Here is a 20,880-nt window from a genome sequence, read left to right on the forward strand (position 1 = left end):
AAGGTGGTGGTGGCGAGAGCTGCCTTGTGCTGCGGGAGTGCTGCAATGCTGTGGAAGCCAGGAGAGCTGTGACTCAGCTGGAAGGGGGCTGTGGCTTTCCGAGAAGGGAGGAGACAGAGTGGGGGGGGGGGAACGTCTGTGCAAAGGGGAGGGAGGGGGGGAAGGCTAAAGGGAAAGAAAGGAAGAAAAGGGATGAGTGCGCAGATCAGAAGACTCAACTGGCTAGCAAGGCTTGGCATTGAGGAGCCAAAGCCTTCCACTTTCTGGGGGTGATGTAGAGAGGCTCTGGACCAAAGTGACACACCCAAACATGGGAGATTTCCCCCAAGGCAGCCTTTCTCTTGTTCGGCGCAGACAAGAGTGGGACCGGCTACCCATTGGTTGTTCTTGAGAGGCTAAAACGTGAACAGTGGTTGCATGAATTGGGTATGTCTAGTTTATTTTTTTTATTATTTTTTTTTAATTTTAATTCCATTTATATCCCGCCCTTCTCCGAAGACTCAGGGCGGCTTACAAGCTTAGCAGTAGCCTTCATTCTATGTATATGCCTGCTTATTAGGGCTTTCACACACACACCCCCCAGCGGCATTATTACAAAGTCAGCTTAATTGCCCCCAACAATCTGGGTCCTCATTTTGCCTACCTCGGAAGGATGGAAGGCTGAGTCAACCTTGAGCCTGGTGGGACTCGAACCTGCACTAATTGCAGGCAGCTGGTGTTACATAAGGAGGCATTAGCCCACTGCTCCACCAAGGCTCTTAATGAAGAGAAGGACCAGGGGGGACATGAGAGCCGCCTTCCAGTATTTGAGGGGCTGCCATAGAGAAGAGGGGGGGTTTCCAACCTGCTCTCCAAGGCACCTGAAAGCAGGACGAGAAGCAACGGATGGAAACTAATCCAGGAGAGAAGCAAGCTAAAACTAAGGAGAAACTTCCTGACGGCGAGAGCAATTAACCGGTGGAACTGCTCGCCTCCAGAAGTTGCGGGCGCTTCATCCCGGGAGGTTTTTAAGAAGAGACTGGACAGTCACTTGTCTGGCATGAGGTCTCCTGCCTCAGGCAGGCGGGGTGGACTGGAAGACCTCCGAGGTCCCTTCCAACTCTTATTATTCTCTGGGATCCTCCGTATTTATCGGGGAGTTGCAAACCACAGGGAGAAAAAGGCAGGAGGGGATGACTTCCCCCTAAAAAAGCTCTGGGTAAGATTTCGCTGAAGGCCTCGGGAGATGGAAGGGGCAACTGGGTTAACATGGCCAGAAGACGCCAGCTGTTGGGTTCCCCTTGGCTGAGGTTGGCATTGCCAAGCTCCAAGCAGGTGCCCAGCAATTTAGCTCACTTTTTTGTTGTTGTTTTTAGTCTTTGCAACTGGACTTCTCCCCTCTAGGTTCCCGTGACAGAAATCCAGAAAATTCTCACTCTTAATTTGAATCCGTGCCTAGGGCTGGACTGCGGACCAGGAGGCAAACAGGGGAATTCGTTGTTCAGTTGCTAAGTTATGTCCTACTCTTTGCAACCCCGTAGACCACACATGCCAGCCTCCCCCACCCCCGACCCCAATCCTCCACCGTCTCCTGGAGTTCGTCCAAATTCACATTCATGGCCTTGATGACCCTATCTAAGCATTCTCTCCTCTGTGTCGCCTTCTCCTTTGGCCTCCCATCTTCCCTCTTTCTTCCGAAGAGCAGCCAGGGTTGATTTTTTTAATCTTTAATTGGGAGCCACCTTGAGTGGGTCTGAAAGAGGGGCATCAGCTGTATAAAAATGTGAAATAAATGAAAATTAAAATTGCCCTTTAGTCAACATTCAATTCCCCCCCCCTCTCTCTCATTCTCTCTCTCTCTCTCTCTCTCTCTCTCTCTCTCTCTCTCTCTCTCTCTCTCTCTCTCCCTCCCTCCCTCCCCAGGATGGTTTGAGCCTTTATAAATAAAAGTGTCTTTTTAAGGGCTTCTACAAAACTGGGTATTTTTATTTCTACTATAAAGGTAAAGGTAAAGGTTCCCTCGCACATGCGTGCTAGCCGTTTCCGACTCTAGGGTCCGGTGCTCATCTCCGTTTCAAAGCCGAAGAGCCAGCGCTTGTCCGAGGACGTCTCCGTGGTCATGTGGCCGGCATGACTAGACGCCAAAGGCGCACGGAACGCTGTTCCCTTCCCACCGTAGTGGTCCCTATTTTCCTCCTTGCATTTTTACATGCTAGTGAACTGCTAGGTTGGCAGAAGCTGGGACACGTAACAGGTGCTCACTCTGTTACGCGGCACTCGGGATTCGACCCGCCAAACTGCCGACCTTCTGATTGACAAGCTCAGCGTCCTAACCCACTGAGCCACCGCGTCCTTTTGCAGTTTTGCTGACCCCAATTATCCTTCTCTTCGCCGTCTCTTCAATCTCTTTTCCTTAACTTCTTAAGAACTCAAGAGAGTTTTGCAGATCCTCCCAATATAGGTAGCGCAGGCAGTCCTCGACTTACAACAGTCAACGGATGTTCTTGCTTTGACATCCGTTTAGTGACCGTTCGGAGTTACAGCGGCACTGAAAAAAGGGACTGGCCACCGTGTTTCACACTGAACAACCGTGGCAGCCTCCCCTTGGTCACGTGATAGAAATCCAGACATTTGGCGACTGACTCATATTTATGACGGTCGCAGTGTCCCCGGGGACACCTGATCCCCTTTTGCGACCTTCTGACAAGCAAAATCCCTAGGGAGGCTGGAGTCACTTAGCTACCATACTGACTTTAGAAATGCAGCAATTCACTTAGCAATGGAGGCAAGAAAGGTCGTGAAGTGGGGCAAAACTCACTTCACAAATGTCTCATTTAGCAACAGAAATTTGGGGCTCGATTATGGTCATAAGTAGAGAACTACCTACAAGTTCATTTAAAAACAACAACAACAACCCTACGATTGTTATCATTTTTGGGCTTCTCGGGATTCAGATCACGTCTTGGCGGGGATTCGAGTACTTTCAATACACGTTCTCCGTTATCTTTACAACAATCCTGTGAGGAAGGTCCTCCTCTACTGCAGATGATCCCTGGGGTCGCTTTTGAGGATGCCTAACATCATTTCGGTCCTTTTTTCCCCACAGATATGTTCTGAACTGGGGTATAATAATTAATAACTAATTAATAATATTTATAACAACAGCAACAACAATAATAATAAAACATTGGCATTAACACCACTGGCATTGACAAATTCGCCATCAGTCAATTGCAAAAGGCAGCCTTACTAGGAACAGCTTCCATCCTGCAAACAGTTGCTGGAATTGGGGATGTCTAGTTTAACGAAGAGAAGGACGAGGGGGGACATGATAGCAGTCTTCCAGTATCTCAGGGGCTGCCCCAAAGAAGAGGGAGTCAAGCTATTCTCCAAAGCCCCTGAAGGCAGGACAAGAAGCAAACAAGATGGAAACCAATCAAGGAGAGAAGCAACCTGAAGCTAAGGAGGAATTTCCTGACAGAACAGTTAACCAGTGGAACCACCTGCCTCCAGAAATGGTGAACGCTCCAACACTGGAGGTTTTTAAGAAGAGACTGGACAGCCATTTGCCTGAAGTGGTACAGGGTTTCCTGCCTGAGCAAGGGGTTGGACCAGATGACCTCCAAGGTCCCTTCTATTATTATTATTATTATTATTATTATTATTATTATTATTATTATTATTATTATTATTATTATAATATTACTTTTTGCAGCCATTAACCAGCACTAATGCAACAGGGATTAAAAAGAAGTAAAAATCGCCGTTTCCCCCGGTGCCAGAACTTAAGCTAGGAACCAAAGGCCGCTTCTGCGAAAATCCAAAGCTGGTCGATGCCCCCTTGCCCAAAACAGCGTCAAGCAGAAGAGGGGGAAGTGAGCATCCCCCTCCTTAGCAGGAACTCAGCTGTGCAAATGGTGGCTTCATTAATAAGCCTTTCGCCCCTGCTCCTCCGAGGGGAAAAGGCTGTCAGAGCGGCTTAAATTCAATCGATGAAAAAAACAAAAAGAAAGGCTTTCTGTTCGAAGCTTTCCAATCTGAAAGATTTCTTTTTAAAAAAGAAAAAGGAAGGAAGGGGGAAAAAAAGCACGGTAAGGAACATTTTTAAAGTGAATCATCGTTCTGATAACTCACTGGCCTCGGTTCAAAAAAAAAAAAAAAAAGAAAACAAAATCTGGTCATTCGGCAAGACCAATGGCTTGACCTTAACTTTCCCGCTGACTTCTCCGGCCTGATATAATAATAATAATAATAATAATAATAATAATAATAATAATAATATAAAATAATAATAATAATAATATAAAATAATAATAATAATAATATAAAATAATAATAATAATAATAATAATAATAATAAGAAGAAGAAGAAGAAGAAGAAGAAGAAGAAGAAGAAGAAGAAAAAGAAGAAGAAGAAGAAGAAGAAGAAGAAGTTGGAAGGGACCTTGGAGGTCATCTAGTCCAACCCCCTGCTTAGGCAGGAAACCCTATACCATTTCAGACAAGTGGCTGTCCAGTCTCTTCTTAAAAACTTCCAGTGTTGGAGCATTCACCACTTCTGGAGGCAGGTTGTTCCACTGGTTAGTTGTTCTAACTGTCAGGAAGTTTCTCCTTAGTTCCAGGTTGCTCCTCTCCTTGACTGGTTTCCATCCGTTGTTTCTTGTCCTGCCTTCAGGCGCTTTGGAGGATAGCTTGACTGCCTCTTCTTTGGGGGCAGCCCCTGAGATATTGGAACACTGCTATCATGTCACCCCTCACTCTTCTCTTCGTTAATGGCAGCTCCTACTAACTGACGGGCTGAAGGGGCAGGCAGAGATGGCCTTTCTACCTCTGGATCCTCCAAGCGTGTCTCATTTGGCAGCCTGGCAAAGTCCCTCTTTAGCCTGCCTGGCCCGTTTGGCTTTTGCTCATCGGGACCTCGCTGACCTTGGCTGACCTTGAAAAAAAAGGGGGGAACCGCTTGGATGGGGCACCAGCAGGGAATCCCAAGGCCGCAGGTTGGACTGAGGAGCCAAAAGGCCGCCTTGGAAAGCTGTGGCGAGATCCTTCGGGGTTGCTGTCAAGCAAGCCACACCGCAGTTTCAGGAATGAAGCCGGACTTAGGGTAAGCGGGTTTCATCATCTTGATCTCCGTTTGGAGAAATGGCCATTCAACGCTCGCATTTGGCACTTGACAATTCCCCACTCTGTTCTTTAAAGAAACAGACAAACAAGCAAACGCCTAGAAATGTCCGGATTTAACAGTATAAATCTAAAGATTTTAATTAATTAATTTTACTAAGTAAAGAATAGAATAGAATAGAATAGAGAATGGAATGGAATGGAATAAATAGAATGGAATAGAATAGAATAGAATAGTTGTTGTTAGTTGCGAAGTTGTGTCCGACCCATCGCGACCCCATGGACAACATTCCTCCAGGCCTTCCTGTCCTCGACCACCTTCTGGAGTCCATTTAGGCTCACACCTACTGCTTCAGTGACTCCATCCAGCCACCTCATTCTCTGTCGTCCCCTTCTTCTATTGCCCTCAATCTTTCCCAGCATGAGGCTCTTCTCCAGTGAGTCCTTCCTTCTCCTTAGGTGGCCAAAGGATTTGAGTTTCCACTTCAGGATCTGGCCTTCTAAAGAGCAGTCAGGGTTGATCTCCTCTAGGACTGACCGGTTGGATCGCCTTGCAGTCCAAGGGACTCGCAGGAGTCTTCTCCAGCACCGTAGTTCAAAGGCCTCAATTCTTTGGCGCTCAGCCTTTTTTATGGTCCAACTTTCACAGCCACACATTGCAACTGGGAAGACCGTAGCCTTGACTATACGCACTTTTGTTGGCAGGGTAGTAGCAGTAGCAGACCTTTTACTTTGGAAGATTATGTACAAAATCATTATAACCAATAGCTAAAAAATCAAATTACTTGCTAAAATTACTTTATGTGCGAGAGAGAAAGTTAAGAAGGCCTAGGAACTGTGAGCTCTTCTGCCCCTGTAATTTTAATTACAGAAATCTGTCCTTTGTTTAGAAGTAAGAACTTTGAACAGAGCTCCTCTAGGACCGACTGGTTTGATCACCTTGCAGTCCAAGGTGATCCAAGGACTATACGCACTTTTGTTGACAGGGTGATGTCTCTGCTTTTTAGTGTGCTGTCTAGATTTGCCATGGCTTTCCTCCCCAGGAGCAAGCGTCTTTTAATTTCTTGGCTGCAGTCCTTGTCTGCGGTGATCTTGGAGCCCAGGAAAATAAAATCTGTCACTACCTCCATTTCTTCCCCATCTATTTGCCAGGAATTGAGAGGGCCGGATGCCACCATCTTGGTTTTCTTAATGTTAAGTTTCAACCCAACTTTTGCACTCTCCTTCTTCACTCCTAACAAGAGGCTCTTTAGTTCCTCTTCACTTTCTGCCATTAGAGTGGTATCATCTGCTTATCTTAGGTCGTTGATATTTCTCCTGGCAATCTTAATTCCAACTTTTGATTCATCTAGCCATGCCTTTGTCATGATCTGCTCTGCATATAAGTTAAATAGGCAGGGCGACAGTATACAGCCTTGCCGGACTCCTTTCCCAATTTTGAACCAATCAGTGGTTCCGTGTCCAGTTCTCACTGTTGCTTTTTGACCTGCATATAGGTTTCTCTAGAATAGAATAGAACAGAATATAGAATGGAATCGAATAAATAGAATGGAATAGAGTACAACAGAATAGAATAGAATAGAATAGAATAGAATAGAATAGAATAGAATAGAATAGAATAGAAATATAATATAATATAATATAATATAATATATAATATAATATAATAATATAATATAATATAATATAATAATATAATAATATAATATAATATAATATAATATAATATAATATAATATAATATAATATAATATAATATAATATAATATAATATAATATAATATAATAATATAATATAATAATATAATATAATATAATATAATATAATATAATAATATAATATAATATAATATAATATAATATAATATAATATAATATAATATAATATAATATAATATAATATAATAATATAATATAATATAATATAATATAATAAAATAAAATAAAATATGGAATGGAGTGGAGTGGAGTGGAGTGGAGTGGAGTGGAGTGGAGTGGAAGAATAGAATAGAATAGAATTAAAAAATAAAATAAAATAAAATATGGAATGGAGTGGAAGAATAGAATAGAATAGAATAGAATAGAATAGAATAGAATAGAGCTGGAAGGGACCTTGGAGGTCTTCTAGTCCAGCCCCCTGCTCAAGCAGGAGAACCTATGCCATTTCAGACAAGTGACTGGTGGTCGCAATACAAAAAAAGATAAGAGACTTTAGAAAAAGTGCAGAGTTGAGCAATAATGATTAGAGGAGTGAAGGATAAGCGTATGATGAATTGTTGCAGGAACTGAGAAAGATGGTGTAGGTTCTCCTGCTTGAGCAGGGGGCTGGACTAGAAGACCTCCAGGGTCCCTTCCAGCTCTATTCTATTCTAACAACTATGCCAAGAAAGCTCGTAAAATGGGGCAAAACTCACTTAACAGCTCTCTCACTTAGCAACGGAAATTTGGGGCTCCATTGTGGTTGTAAATCGGGGACTATCTCTACACTGATCCCATCCTTCCTACTGGGACTCCCTCCGGCTGTAGTGATGGACTACATTTCCCATCACTTGAAAGACCCCACTCGGATACCCCCCCCCCCCGGGACCCCTTGATTTCTGACTGCCTCCTGCTCAGACTAGCCTAGCACGGCTCCTCGGACTACAAACTCCACCACTTCGCCCAATTAGGTCCCCGGCTCGGAACCATGGGGTTTGTAGTCTTAGAGAGAGAGAGAGAGAGAGAGAGAGAGAGAGAGAGAGAGAGAGAGAGAGAGAGAGAGAGGATGGCTTCACCATGGAAACGGGCGTGGAGAGAGAGAGAGAGAGAGAGAGAGAGAGAGAGAGAGAGGAGAGTTGCCCGGGCAACGAGAAGCTCTCGCGAGAGCTTTGTGGAGTTTTTGTTTTTTTGTTTTTTTTTCCTTCCCCTCCCGCCGGAGCCGCTCGAGGCGTGAGCGCGCGCCAAACGCGCGCGAGCCGCCCAGCCAATCAGGCGGCGAGAGCGCGGCCACGTGAGGCGGCGCGCGGGGTCTGCGAACCGGAGCGCTTCAGCCGAGGTGCGTTGAGGGGAGCCGGCGGAGGAGGCCGCCCGGCTTGAGGCTCTCCCGGGCCGGCCTGGACCCACCCCACCCCTTTTTTTTTTTCTCCCACCCGCACCCGAGTAGAAAGTCGGGAGGCCGATATCTCCGGGTCCCGTCATGCCGGAAAGGGGGAGCCCGCCGGCGGCCCTCAGAATGTGGGGGGGCAGGGATGGGGGAGCCTTTTCTCACCTAGGCCGCTGAGGGCCTCCGGCGGGACTTGACCCTGATGACCCTCGGAGACGAGTTGGGGGAGGCGGGGAGTGGTTGGTTTGTGTTTTTTTGAAATGAAGGTGCGTCTTTGTTTTGTAAACCGCTCAGGTCTTTGGGGGCGGGGGGGGGGAGGAGGGGCTGCAGACCTCTTGATAATCCGAAAGGGAAGCGAATATGGTTGGTTCACAATTTAGGGGTCTTCAAACTTGGCCCTTTAGTGACTTGTGGACTTCAACTCCCAGAATTCCTCAGCCAGCATGGCTGGCTGAGGAATTCTGGGAGTTGAAGTCCACAAGTCACAAAAGGGCCAGGTTTGAAGACCCCTGGTTCACATGGTGTGGTAGGATGGAGGGTTTTGTTGTCCCTGGGTGTTGGGGAGAGAGAGCACCGGGGGGGGGGGAGAGTCTCAGCTAATCTCAATGTACACGTGTTGTACTTGGACAATTTATTTATTTATTTTATTTATTATTGGGACTTATATGCCGCCCTATCTCCCGAAGGACTCAGGGCGGCTCACAACAATAACGTACAGAAGTTAAAATAAAAAATAAAATAAAATTAAAGGCCCCTGTAGAATAAATAAAAATTAAAATTTTTATTTAAAAGGTTGACTCAGCCTTCCATCCTTCCGAGGTGGGTAAAATGAGGACCCAGATTGTTGGGGGCAATCAAGCTGACTTTGTAATAATGCCGCTTGGCATTATTATTACTACTACTACTACTACTACTAATAATAATAATAAAATGGACCTTGGAGCTAATAAGCAGGCATATACATAGAATGAAGGCTACTGCTAAGCTTGTAAGGCGCCCTGAGTCTTCGGAGAAGGGCGGGATATAAATGGAATTAAAAATTTAATTTTTTTTTTTAAAATAAATTAAAAATTAGAGTTAAAAAATTAAAAACATAATTAAAATCCCTGTCAGTCCAGGTCAGCCAGGTGGAAAAGGAGTGTTTTGAGGCCTCGGCGAAAGGACCAGAGATCCGGGGCCATCTGGAGCTCAAGGGGGAGTTGGTTCCATAGGACTGGCGCTCCCACAGAGAAGGCCCTCCCCCTGGGGGTCGCCAGCCGACATTGTCTAGCCGACGGTACCCTGAGGAGGCCTTCTCTGTGTGAGCGTACTTGGCGATGGGAGGTCGTTCCCGGCAGCAGATGGTCCTGCAAGTATCCCGGGCAATAAAGGTTTATTTATTTATTTAATATACCTAAGCGAGCCAGCAGGCCTTCCCCACTTAGAAGACCCCTGATTTGTATATCAGGGTTGAAAGGAGAGGTCCTTGGTGTTCTGTGAGCTTGACTGTTTCCCTGCAGACGTTTCATGACCCAGCTGGGTAACATCATCAGTGCCAGAAGGGAGTGAGGTTGTCAGAGTGAAGGAAGTCAGAATGGGAGGAGGAGGAGGAGGAATGTGGGGTCCTTTCTGCTCTCTGAGCTTGGTGGTTTTCTTGCAGACATTTTATGACCCAGCTAGGTAACATCAGTGCAGGGGGGAGGAGGAGGAGGAAGACTGGGGGGTCCTTGGTGCTCTCTGAGCTTGGTGGTTTTGCAGACGTTTTATGACCCAGCTAGGTAATATCATCAGTGCCAGAAGGGAGTGAGGTTGGCAGAGTGAAGGAAGTCAGAATGGGAGGAGGAGGAGGATTGTGGGGTCCTTGGTGCTCTCTGAGCTTGGTGGTTTTCTTGCAGATGTTTCATGATCCAGCTAGGTAACATCATCACTGCTAGAAGGGATTTTCAGAGTGAAGAAATCAGAATGGGAGGAGGAGGACTGTGGGATCCTTGGTGTTCTCTGAGCTTGGTTGTTGCCCTGCAGACGTTTCATGACCCAGCTAGGTAGTGTCATCAGTTCTAGAAGGCAGTGGAGGAGAAGGAGAAAGGAGGAGGGGGTGGTAGGAGGAAGAAAAGGACTGAGGTCCTTGGTGCTTCCCTGACCTTGGTTATTTTCTTGCAGACGTTTCATTATCCCAACTAGGTTACATCATCAGTGCTAAAACGGAGTGGATTTTGCAGGATGGAGGACAGCAAGGACTATGGAGTCCTTGCCGATGTTTCATTACCCAAATAGGGAACATCTTCAGTGCACTGACTCTGGTCGCCGAGAAATCAACCAAGCTCTGAGAGCATCAAGAACCCGACAGTTCCACCCTGAGCTACAAATATTCTGTTCTGTCTGTAATGACAGTGAATTCCCCCTATTTCACAAGGGGAAAATTGCAGCAGAGATTTGTTAATGGACATTATATATATAATATGTCCTCCTGAATATCTAATGGAGGTATTCATAGAGGACAAAAGAAGAGTATGTAAGAAGTAAAGCTGATTCCCTGCAGAACACTCACAGGTGGCTTCTCCCATCTGTTCCTAAAGGGAAAACTGTTTCTTGAATTGTCCAAAAGATAGAACTAAAATAAGTTCACACATCAGGGAATGGCTTACAGAAGACAACATTTTTAAAACTTAAGTTTTCCCTGTGATTAATGATTTTTATTTAAACTTGTATCCCAACTTTATCAAGGAGTTGAAGATGGCTTACTTAAATATCTCCCTTTATTTCTGCAATTATAGTTAAAATGGAATAAGGTTGAGTTGGTAGAATGGTTGGGTCAAAGTCAACCAAAGAGACTTACTGAGAGTGAATTTCAACAGGTTACTCTAGTCTTGATCCGACACATTAATTACAATCCTACACTCACTAGAATTCCTAAATTTATTTAATCAAATTGACATGGCTGCTTATCTCACACAAGGTGACTCTGGGCAGTGTACAACAAAACCAACCATAATTATTGAATATAAAAACTAATTAAAGCAATGAAATAACTAATTAAAACCAAGATTTTGAGAGGATTAATTAAGATTTCATACTAGTTATAATTTGGCTGTAACAAATCAAAATAAATAGGAAATTTGTCTTCAAGCATTCCATCATTTCTTTAAAGGCAATAAATCCTGTTTCTAGCTAAATAATATGCCTATTGTTATGAAGATTTATCACTGGCTTCTAATACCTATTATCTGACTAATTCATTACTGCAAAATGTCTTAGCATTGTTAGTAGCTGACCTTCCATTAACAAGGGGAAGAGGAGATAAAGCCATTTTTTTTACAGATCAGCCCACACAGTAAAATTGGGGTTTTAATTGCTTGCTCTTTCTGTAATATTCTGAACCTATTTAAAAGTAGAGTTTGCAGCGATCTTGGAAATATGTAGAGTTCATCATGACTGAATGGGTCAAATAGAGTGGATTTCTTAAAACACATGGTAGATTTTAAAGGAAATTTCTTTTGTGGTGAGATGGAGGGATAAACAAACTTGATACCTAAATAAAATTAAATAAAAAAAGGAAATCTGACTGCTGAAGTAGAATTAGCGAGATTATGAACTGTCTTGTTGATATTTAGTACTAATGGAACAATATTCCTGATTTTAGGTTTTGTGATCCTGAGACGGTAGTTGAAATATGCCCACAATAAAATTAAATGGCATTACTATTGACTTTCCATTTCCACCCTACAAATGTCAGGAGGAATATATGTCCAAAGTGCTTGAGTGCCTGCATAAGGTAAGCATTTGATGAAATCCTACGTAAAGCATAATTCAGCCTGCATGTGTATCAGATGAAAGAAACTTTTGACGCGTTACATGGGACTGCCTTTGAAGCTTCAAGTGATCAAAATGTCTCTGTTTTAGCAATGTTGCATCCATACTATGGATGTGCTTAAGGTCCAATTCAAAATGCTGCTTATTACCATTCTAGAGCTTTACAGCCTCCAGGCATCAGACAGGACAGCAGCAGCAGCAGCATCATTTAGTCTCGTTTGGTCGCTGAACAGCGAGACCCTGGTGAAACGAGCACGGCAGCGCCTGCATTTTCTGCGTTGCATGAAAAAAGCACATCTTCCTTCCCCTGTCCTCGCCACTTTCTGCAGAGGGACGATCGAGAGCATCCTGTCCTACGGCATCACAGTCTGGTTTGGAAGCATCCCTGCTTCGGACAGGAAGGCGGTGCAGAGAGTGGTGAGGACGGCCGAAAAGATCCTTGGCAGTTTCCTCCCTCCCATCCAGGACGTGGCACAGAAGCGTTGCTTGAGCAGGGTCCGCAAGATGGTCTGGGACACGACATGTGCTCTTCACAACCAGTTTTCCTTGTTCCCTTCTGGGAGGGGGGGGGCTCCGTGGTATCCGAAGCAGAACATTCAGATTCAGTCACAGTTTTGTGCCATACATACAGTACTAACCTTGTGAACTCTGAAGCTTCCTCTTTCAGCTATGTTTTCAAGATGCAGTGATTAATATATGTTATTTATATGTAAGGGCGAAAGTTTGTACATGTGTTGTATATGGCATGTTTAAATGTGTGTTCTGTATGTGTACACTTTGGAGAACAAGAAATTATTTTTCATTTTTAATGTGTGCCAGTGTGCCCACAGTAAAAAGTGACTATCTCAGCAGTTCCCAACCTTTTCTATACCCCACACCTCTAGAACGCTTCTGATATATTCTCGTACCCCTTAACAAAAGTTGGAAATAACGAATTATGCACATACCCTATAATTTTGAAACTTCTGAACCCAAGTTTTTGCACACCCCTGGAATATCGTCTCGCACCCCAGGTTGGGAACCCCTGATCTATCTAGTATACCGGGGGCAGAGAGGTACAGTTGAGTATCAAAGAAAGGAGACTATTTGAAATGGTCCTTGGTGTTCTCTGAACACGCTTGTCTTCTTGCAGACATTTTATTATCCAAACTAAGTAACGTCATCAGCGCTAGTAAGGAGTGGGATTGGCTTTCAGGTTATATTCTGGTGTCTTGCCCTGTCCCTGTTGGTGAGGGTGGTCTTAAGAGATTCTTGGTTTGGGCTCTTCACTCTTGGCTTCTTTGAGAGTTTCTTGACGGGGGGGGGGGTATTGTTTACTTCTTGATTGTTGATCTGATATTAATCTTGGGGTTAATCTATGCTCATTTAGGTGTTGATTGATGGTGGAGAGGTGCTTTGGTCTTTTTGTTCTTTTTTTGGCTAGTTGACTGTCTCTTTTACAATCTATAGATATTGTTTATGTCAATGTGTCTTTTGATGGCTAATTTGTCACGGTGCCAAGCTTCTAGAAATTTCCTAGCATTTTTGGACCGTGGTTGGGAGTTGGGACGCCCTAGGGCAGTGATGGCGAACCTTTGAGAGACCGAGTGCCCAAACTGCAACCCAAAACCCACTTGTGTATTGTTGGGTGCCAGGTGGGCGTGGCCCATTGAGTTGGCGTGGCCCATTGGGTGGGCGTGGCTGTGGTGGTAACGGCAGACTGGGTGGGACTAGAAAGTTCAATCAATCGATTCCAACTTTGCGAGATCTTTTTTTTTTCCTGCGAGAAGTTGAAATTGATTGAACTTTTTTTTTTTTTGCACACGGTGGTAGAGGCCTCAGCCGAAAAGGTTTTATTTAACCCAGCTGAAGGCCTAGGGCTGGGTTGACGGCACACATGCCCACAAAGAGTGCTCTGCGTGCCACCTGTGGCACGCGTGCCACAGGTTCGCCACCACGGCCCTAGGGGGATGATTAAGGTGTTAGGTTTTTAGTCTTCCTTTGTTTTTTATGGTTTGTAGTTTTATTATGGTGAGCTGCCCAGAGTCAGATGATAAGGGCAGCAGTACATATCTAATAAACAGATCTTTTGATCTGAAAATGAAGATGGTTTAAAGGCGCTCATCACGGACGTAAAACTGCAAGAAGAAAGATCCAGGTTAGTGCTAAATATTAAGAAGGGCAAGGTTATTTCGGTCAGAGTGCTTCGCATGGCTTCATAACATTTCCTGCCAAATCTGACATAGCTGGTTGCAAAAATGACTGTTCTGCGATTTAATGGATTAACCCATTAAAATCTATGTATCATTTGCTAGATTTAGATTTCTTGAAAATAAGCTTACGAGGACTGAGTTTCGAGGGGTGGTATATAGCAGGGGTTCCCCAACCCCTGGGCCGCCCGTCCACTACCAGGCCTTAAGCCTTTTGGAACTGCTTTGAAAGCATTGCAGACATAATCGATACGATCTTCTCAGACCTGAAATTGGCTTAGTTAACTCTTTATCGTCATACAATTTTGGGGATTCTGCATATATTTTTACCCGAGGCAGAACAGATGCCTTTGGAACATACGAAACCTGCTTAGCACTTCCTTTGTCTCAGTCCCTGCTCCTCGGTGCCAGTGAGATCTGGAAGCGGAGAAGTAGGTAGGTGGGTTCTCTTGATGAAGGAAAAGAAACACTTAAGAAGCCCCTTACGTCCCTGCAGTCTGTTCCTAATTTTTTTTAGTAAGTCAGAAAACACATTCTGCGCCTGCTTAATACCGCAAGGTAAATTGGTGTTTTTTTTTGGACCTACTTTGCTCACGGACCGTTTTGTAAATATTATCATTGCCCTACTCAGGGGACCTAACCTCATTTTGAAATTTGATTTGCAGAAGGATACCTTGGCCGTGCTATTGTGATGATGCTTATTCTTACTACTGGAGGGTGTTGTTCTCTCTAGGTGCCACAGTATAAAAGCTTGCATAGTTTAAAATACCTTTGATTGATTCGTTTGCTTCTTACGGCTATGGACCGGAAAATGGATTTTTATTACGTCAGGCAAAGAGTTAAATGCAGATTGTATCCCATGATTGTATAAGCAGAATGCAGACTAATTTTGCCGCTGTTTGGCAGCATTTCGCTAGGGATAATGAACAATCTCTCGAACAGTATAGAGACAGTAATTGGGCCAGGGATGGGCATTTTTTTTTAACGGTTGGGTGTGGTGGTGTCGCATTTCTCTCTGAAAACCATCTCCATGGTTGCTTGGGGCCGTGGTGGCGAACCTATGGCACGTGTGCCACAGGTGGCACGCAGAGCCCTCTCTGTAGGCACGTGCCCCATCGCCTGTCCTAGGCCTTCAGCTGGGTTTTATAAAACCTTTTTGCTTAAGGCCTTTGCCGCCATGTGCAAAAAAAAAAAAAGGTTCACTCAATCAATAAATTTCAACTTCTCACGGAAAAAAAAAGATCTCGCAAAGTTGGAATTGATTGATTGAACTTTTTAGTCCCAGCCAGTCTGCCGTTACCACCGCAGCCATGCCCACCCAGTGGGCCATGCCCACCCAGTGGGCCACGCCCACCCAAAGGGCCACGCCCACCTGGCACCCACCCAATACATAAGTGGGTTTTGGGTTGCACTTTGGGCACTCGGTCTCTAAAAGGTTCACCATCACTGGCCTAGGGCATGGCCAATAATGTTACGGTGTCATTGAATGTCAGGTGGGTTAGTGGTAAGGAATGGGGACCACATTCTTTCAGGATTTTTCTGCAGATGGCAGAGAGCTATCATTTCCTCTCTTTAAGTGTGCAAAGTCCAACACACACACACACACACACACACACACACACACACAACCCCAGGTTGGTCTCATCCACCTTGTGAGACTCTCGGAGCCATACAATGGGTTACTAAAGTGAAGACTGTACAGGGAGTCCTCAACTTAACAAGCATTCACTGTTCAAAGTTACAGCGGCCCTGAAAAAAAAAGTGACTTACGACCCGTCTTCACACTTACGACCATTTCAGCATTCCCAAGCTCAGGTGATCCAAATTTCAGCAACTGGCACACATTTATGGAGGTTGCCGTGTCTCCGAGATCACGTGATCGCCATTAGTAACCTTCCCAGCTGGTTTCCGACAAGCAGAGTCAGTGGGGAAAGCTGGATTCACTTAACGACCGTGAGCTTTTGGGGGCCAGTCACCAAGTACGATGTCATTCACTTAATCCCTTTAGTGATCCCCTTAACAGCCACGGCAAACAAACAAACAAAAAAAATGGTCACGACATCAGGCGTGACTTGCTTAACAACCGCCTTGCTTAGCAAATGGAAATTCTCTCCCTGACTGTGGTCGTAAGTTGAGGATTACTTGTAGATAGACAGGCTATAGACCAGTGATGGCAAACCTTTTAGAGATCGAGTGCCCAAACTGCAACCCAAAACCCACTTAAGTATCGTCGGGTGCCGGCTGGACGTGGCCCCTTGGGTGGGCATGGCTGTGGTGGTAACGGCAGAATGGGTGGGACTAAAAAGTTCAATTAATCAATTCCAACTTGGCAAGATCTTTTTTTTTCCCCTGGGAGAAGTATGATTGAACCTTTCCCCCCCCCCACTCGGCAGTGGAGGCCTAAAGTGAAAAGGTTTTATAAAACTCAGCCTAGGACTGGGGCGATGGCCCGCGTGCCCACAGAGAGGGCTCTGCTTGCCACCTGTGGCACCCGTGCCATAGGTTCGCCACCATGGCTATAGAGGGCTATCTGTGAAATAGATAAGGCCAAGACTTTGTCCTTCGCTGGGCTTGCAGTGTATGGTAGACGCCTGTGTGCCTTTTGTGAAGCGCGTAGAATGACCGTGTGGAAATACCCTTGTCCGGTGCTTTAAGTAAATATTTTCCCCATTTCCCCCCCTTCCTTTTCGTTCTCATTTCAGCAAGTGAATGGGATCTTGGAGAGCCCAACAGGCACAGGGAAGACATTATGCCTCCTTTGCTCGACCTTGGCATGGCAAGCCCACTTCAAGGATGCTATTACCGCACAGAAAATTGCTCAGCGATTGAAAGGAGCTGAGCTCTTTCCAGATAAACCCTCGTCGTCTTGGGGCAATGCTGTCACCGGGACCGAAGTTTCAGGTATTTCCTGCTCATTTGGAAGGCCTTGTAACATTTACAAGGAGATTTTTGACCGTAGAGTAGGATGTAAGGATAAGAAGCAGCAGGTTGGCCATCTTTGGTGGGCACGCCCCAAAGCTAAAAGATTCTGGTCAAGAATACACACGGGTTAGAGAAAATGACAAAAAACAAAAAACCGATACAGATTTTAAGCCAGAATTATTTTTGTTAGGCATAATTGTAGGAAATTATGAGGAAGAGCGTATATATCTAATTTTACATGCATTAAGTGCAGCGAGAATTGCATTCGCTCATTGGAAAAACGAAGATTTACCAATGGAGGAAGAGTGAATTAAAAAAATATTAAGATTGTGCAGAAATGGATAGATTGACATTGAAAATGAAAGAGAAAGAAGATTCAGTATACTTTAGAACAGATGTCAAACTTGCAACATCGTGTGATGTTGCGCAATGTATCGGGACGATTTTGCCATTGCTGGCAATGGGGTGGGCGCGGCTTCCACATGACGAATCTGGTCTGCAGGCCAGCAGTTTGACACCCCTTCTTTAGAACATGGGATACCTTTTATCAATGGTTAGAAAAATGAGGTAGGGAGAAAGGAATTTAACACTTATTAGTAAGTTAAATGTTGGAACCTAGACAATGTGTTGCTGATAAAATATTAAGCACTTCTGATTATATATATATATATATATATATATATATATATATATATATATATATATATATGTATATATGTATATATGTGTATATATGTATATATGTATATATGTATATATATGTATATATAAATATATGTATATATGTTTTCCATATGTATATATATGTATATATATATATGTATGTGTGTGTGTGTGTGTATGTGTGTGTATATATATATATATATATATATATATATATATATATATATATAATGTTTGTTAAGCATTCAGAATACACTTGCTTAGTCCCAGACATGGGACAAATCTTATTTCCTGTTTCAGCCTAGTCCAAGGCCATCTATGTGTAAATATTTTTTTGGCTTGCTAACAAAGAATAAAGGGAGACCGATATTTGAAATGATCATATCGGTCTCCCTTTATTCTTTGTTAGCAAGCCAAAAAATTTATACATATATAAATATAAATATAAATATAAATAAGTAGCAGGTTGGTAGATACAGATAGTCCTCAACTTACAACCATTCGTTTAGTGACCATTTGAACTTACAACATCATTGAGAAAAGCGACTTACAACCAGTCCCACACTTACAACCTTTGCAGTATCCTCTGATCTGATCAAAATTTGGGGTGTGTGTGTAAAATGATTAGTAGCTCGGGATGGTGGTTGGCCTGTTGGTTTGATCTCTCAGCTTGGTGATTTGGCTGCCAACCTTTCATCTCCATATGGGGTGTGTGTGTGTGTGTGTGTGTGTGTGTGTGATCAGTGTGATTTGAATTGTGTTCACCTGTCAGAGCACTGGCCTTTTAAACACCTTCTTGTGTGATGTAATTGCAGCATCCTGGCCTCACACCATAACCCTTGGTGACTTTCCCACAATTTGCTTCCAACCAGCAAAGTCAACGGGGGAAGTCATATTCGCTTAGTGACAGCTGTGGTGTCCAGGTTTGCCTTGATTGCCAGTTGCGACCTTCCCGGCCCAGTTTCTGACCAGCAAAGTCAACACAGGGAACTGGATTTACTTAACAGCCTCAAGATTCACCTAACATCTGCGAGCGGTTTGTTTAACAACTGCGGCAAAAGTGGTTAAAAAAACCCCACAACTACTGGCCATAACTCCCTTAATTCCTGCTTTGCTTCTCAAGTGAAATCCTGGTCCGAATGGGGATTATAAGTCGAGGACTACCTGTAAGACTGGTCCCCTCTTTTCCTGCAGCACTTCAGAATTTTGAAAGTTTAGGGAAGATGGAAGTTGAAAGAAGTGCACTAGTAAAAATATTACCACATGCCTTGAAATCCTTCTTTGCAGCAAAAGCAGAAATCGGTGATGAGAAAAGCTTGAGAATCCTGCCTGCCGTATGTTGTCTGGGGAGAACCTCAAGTACTGCAAACCAGGGCATCCATTTTCACTGTCGTTTGCGGATGCTTATCCAGAAGTGCTTCAAAGCAAATCTCCTTGTTGAAGATAGTAAAAAAAATATATGCAATTTTCTCCGTTAGGTGGGCAGTTGGGCTGTAAATTCCCAGACTTTCTCCACAGGCTAAATTGTTACCATAGCACCAGCAAGGAAAAAAAAAGAGACCTAGGATATATTTAGTTACTAAACACAAACTATTTTTTTTGTCTCCTCCTTTTTCCCTCCTGCACCCGTCTCCTTTTCTCACTTTCTCCGCTTGACAGTTTATTACAGCGATGTCCCTAAAATAATTTATGCCTCCAGAACACATTCTCAGCTCGCTCAGGTCATCAGTGAATTGAAGAATACCATTTACAGGTAAAGAAAGAATTTCGACTTCAAGTGTGAACGATCCTGGGGTTTATAGCTGCCTCGCCTTATTTATTTCAGAAGCATGCTTGTTTATTACAGTGATCTGGGGGGGAAAAACAACGACAACCTGTCTTAGCCTGCAGCCACAGTAAAAGAACACATCCAAATAAAAAGCAGGACCCTACTGAATCAGACCAAAAGCTTATATTTGTCCAAGATTCTCATCTGCAGAGACGAATCAAATTCTTGGAAGCCAACAAGCAGAACCTAATTGGAATAAGTACTTTGTCTCAACTGCTGCTTGGAGGCTATCGCAAATGATAATGGAGATCATAAATAGCTTAGACAAGTGTTAGCCACTGGTGATTTATCCAGCTGAGCCTATTTCATCTCATTTTAAAGCGGTCCAAGTTGGGGTCCGCCACTCCCATCATGCAGTGCATTTCATGGTAGTTTTAATGATGCTGGTCGAAAAAGTGTTTTCTTTTTTTATCTGTGAGGATTTATCTCCTTCAGCTATGTTTAAGGATAACACAATAGCAGTTGGAAGGGCCCTTAGAGGTCTTCTAGTCCAACCCCCTGATCAGGCAGCAGATCTTAAACCTTGGTGGAGCAGTGGGCTAATGCCTCCTTAAGTAACACCAGCTGCCTGCAATTAGTGCAGGTTCGCATCCCACCAGGCTCAAGGTTGACTCAGCCTTCCATTCTTCCGAGGTGGGTAAAATGAGGACCCAGATTGTTGGGGGCAATTAAGCTGACTTTGTAATAATGCCGCTTGGGTGTGTGTGTGTGAAAGCCCTAATAAGCAGGCATATACATAGAATGAAGGCTACTGCTAAGCTTGTAAGCCGCCCTGAGTCTTAGGAGAAGGGCGGGATATAAATGGAATTAAAATAATAATAAAAAAAACTCCTGGTCCGTAGACCAGCACCGGGCCACGCCATGCCAGAAACTGGGCCGCGGAAACAAGCGAAGCCCCATCTATGGGATGCAGGCAAAACCACACTCCGGTCCGTGGAAAAACCTCTCTCCACGGAACCGGTCCCTGGTGCCCAAAAGGTTGGGGAGGTCGCTGCTGTATACTATTTCAGACAAATGGCTGTCCAGTCTGTTCTTAAAAACCTCCAGTGTTGAAGCATTCACAACTTCTGAAGGCAAGCCGTTCCACAGATTAATTGTTCTCACTGTTAGGAAGTTTCTCCTTTAATTCCAGGTTGCTTCTCTCCTTGGTTAGTTTCCATCCGTTGCTTCTTGTCCTGCCCTCTGCTGCTTTGAAAAATAAGTTTGAAACCCCACCCCCTTCCTCCTCTTTGTGTCAACCCTTATATTGGAATACTGCTATCATGTCACTTCTGGTCCTTTTCATTTAACTGGACTTCAGTATTTTC

The 20,880-nt window shown here is 44.1% G+C and overlaps 1 protein-coding gene across 4 annotated transcripts in view; it reads left to right on the forward strand.

The window, feature by feature from the left end:
• Positions 1-8,016: 8,016 nt before the first annotated feature.
• The window catches only part of RTEL1 (regulator of telomere elongation helicase 1), a 147,370-nt gene continuing 134,506 nt past the window's right edge, over positions 8,017-20,880 (forward strand). For 3 of the 4 annotated variants that reach the window (XM_083360825.1, XM_083360827.1, XM_083360828.1), the window contains exons 1-4: positions 8,017-8,134; positions 11,802-11,933; positions 16,863-17,061; positions 19,405-19,498. In XM_083360825.1, coding sequence (XP_083216951.1) covers positions 11,832-11,933; positions 16,863-17,061; positions 19,405-19,498 — 395 coding nt within the window. In that variant the 5' untranslated portion in view covers positions 8,017-8,134; positions 11,802-11,831. Of the gene's footprint in view, positions 8,135-8,350; positions 8,449-11,801; positions 11,934-16,862; positions 17,062-19,404; positions 19,499-20,880 lie in introns of those variants that run through there. The other variant, XM_083360826.1, reaches the window with a different exon arrangement.

This window comes from Vipera ursinii (genome assembly GCF_947247035.1).
Source record: "Vipera ursinii genome assembly, chromosome: 3".
Taxonomy (NCBI): Eukaryota; Metazoa; Chordata; class Lepidosauria; order Squamata; family Viperidae; genus Vipera; species Vipera ursinii.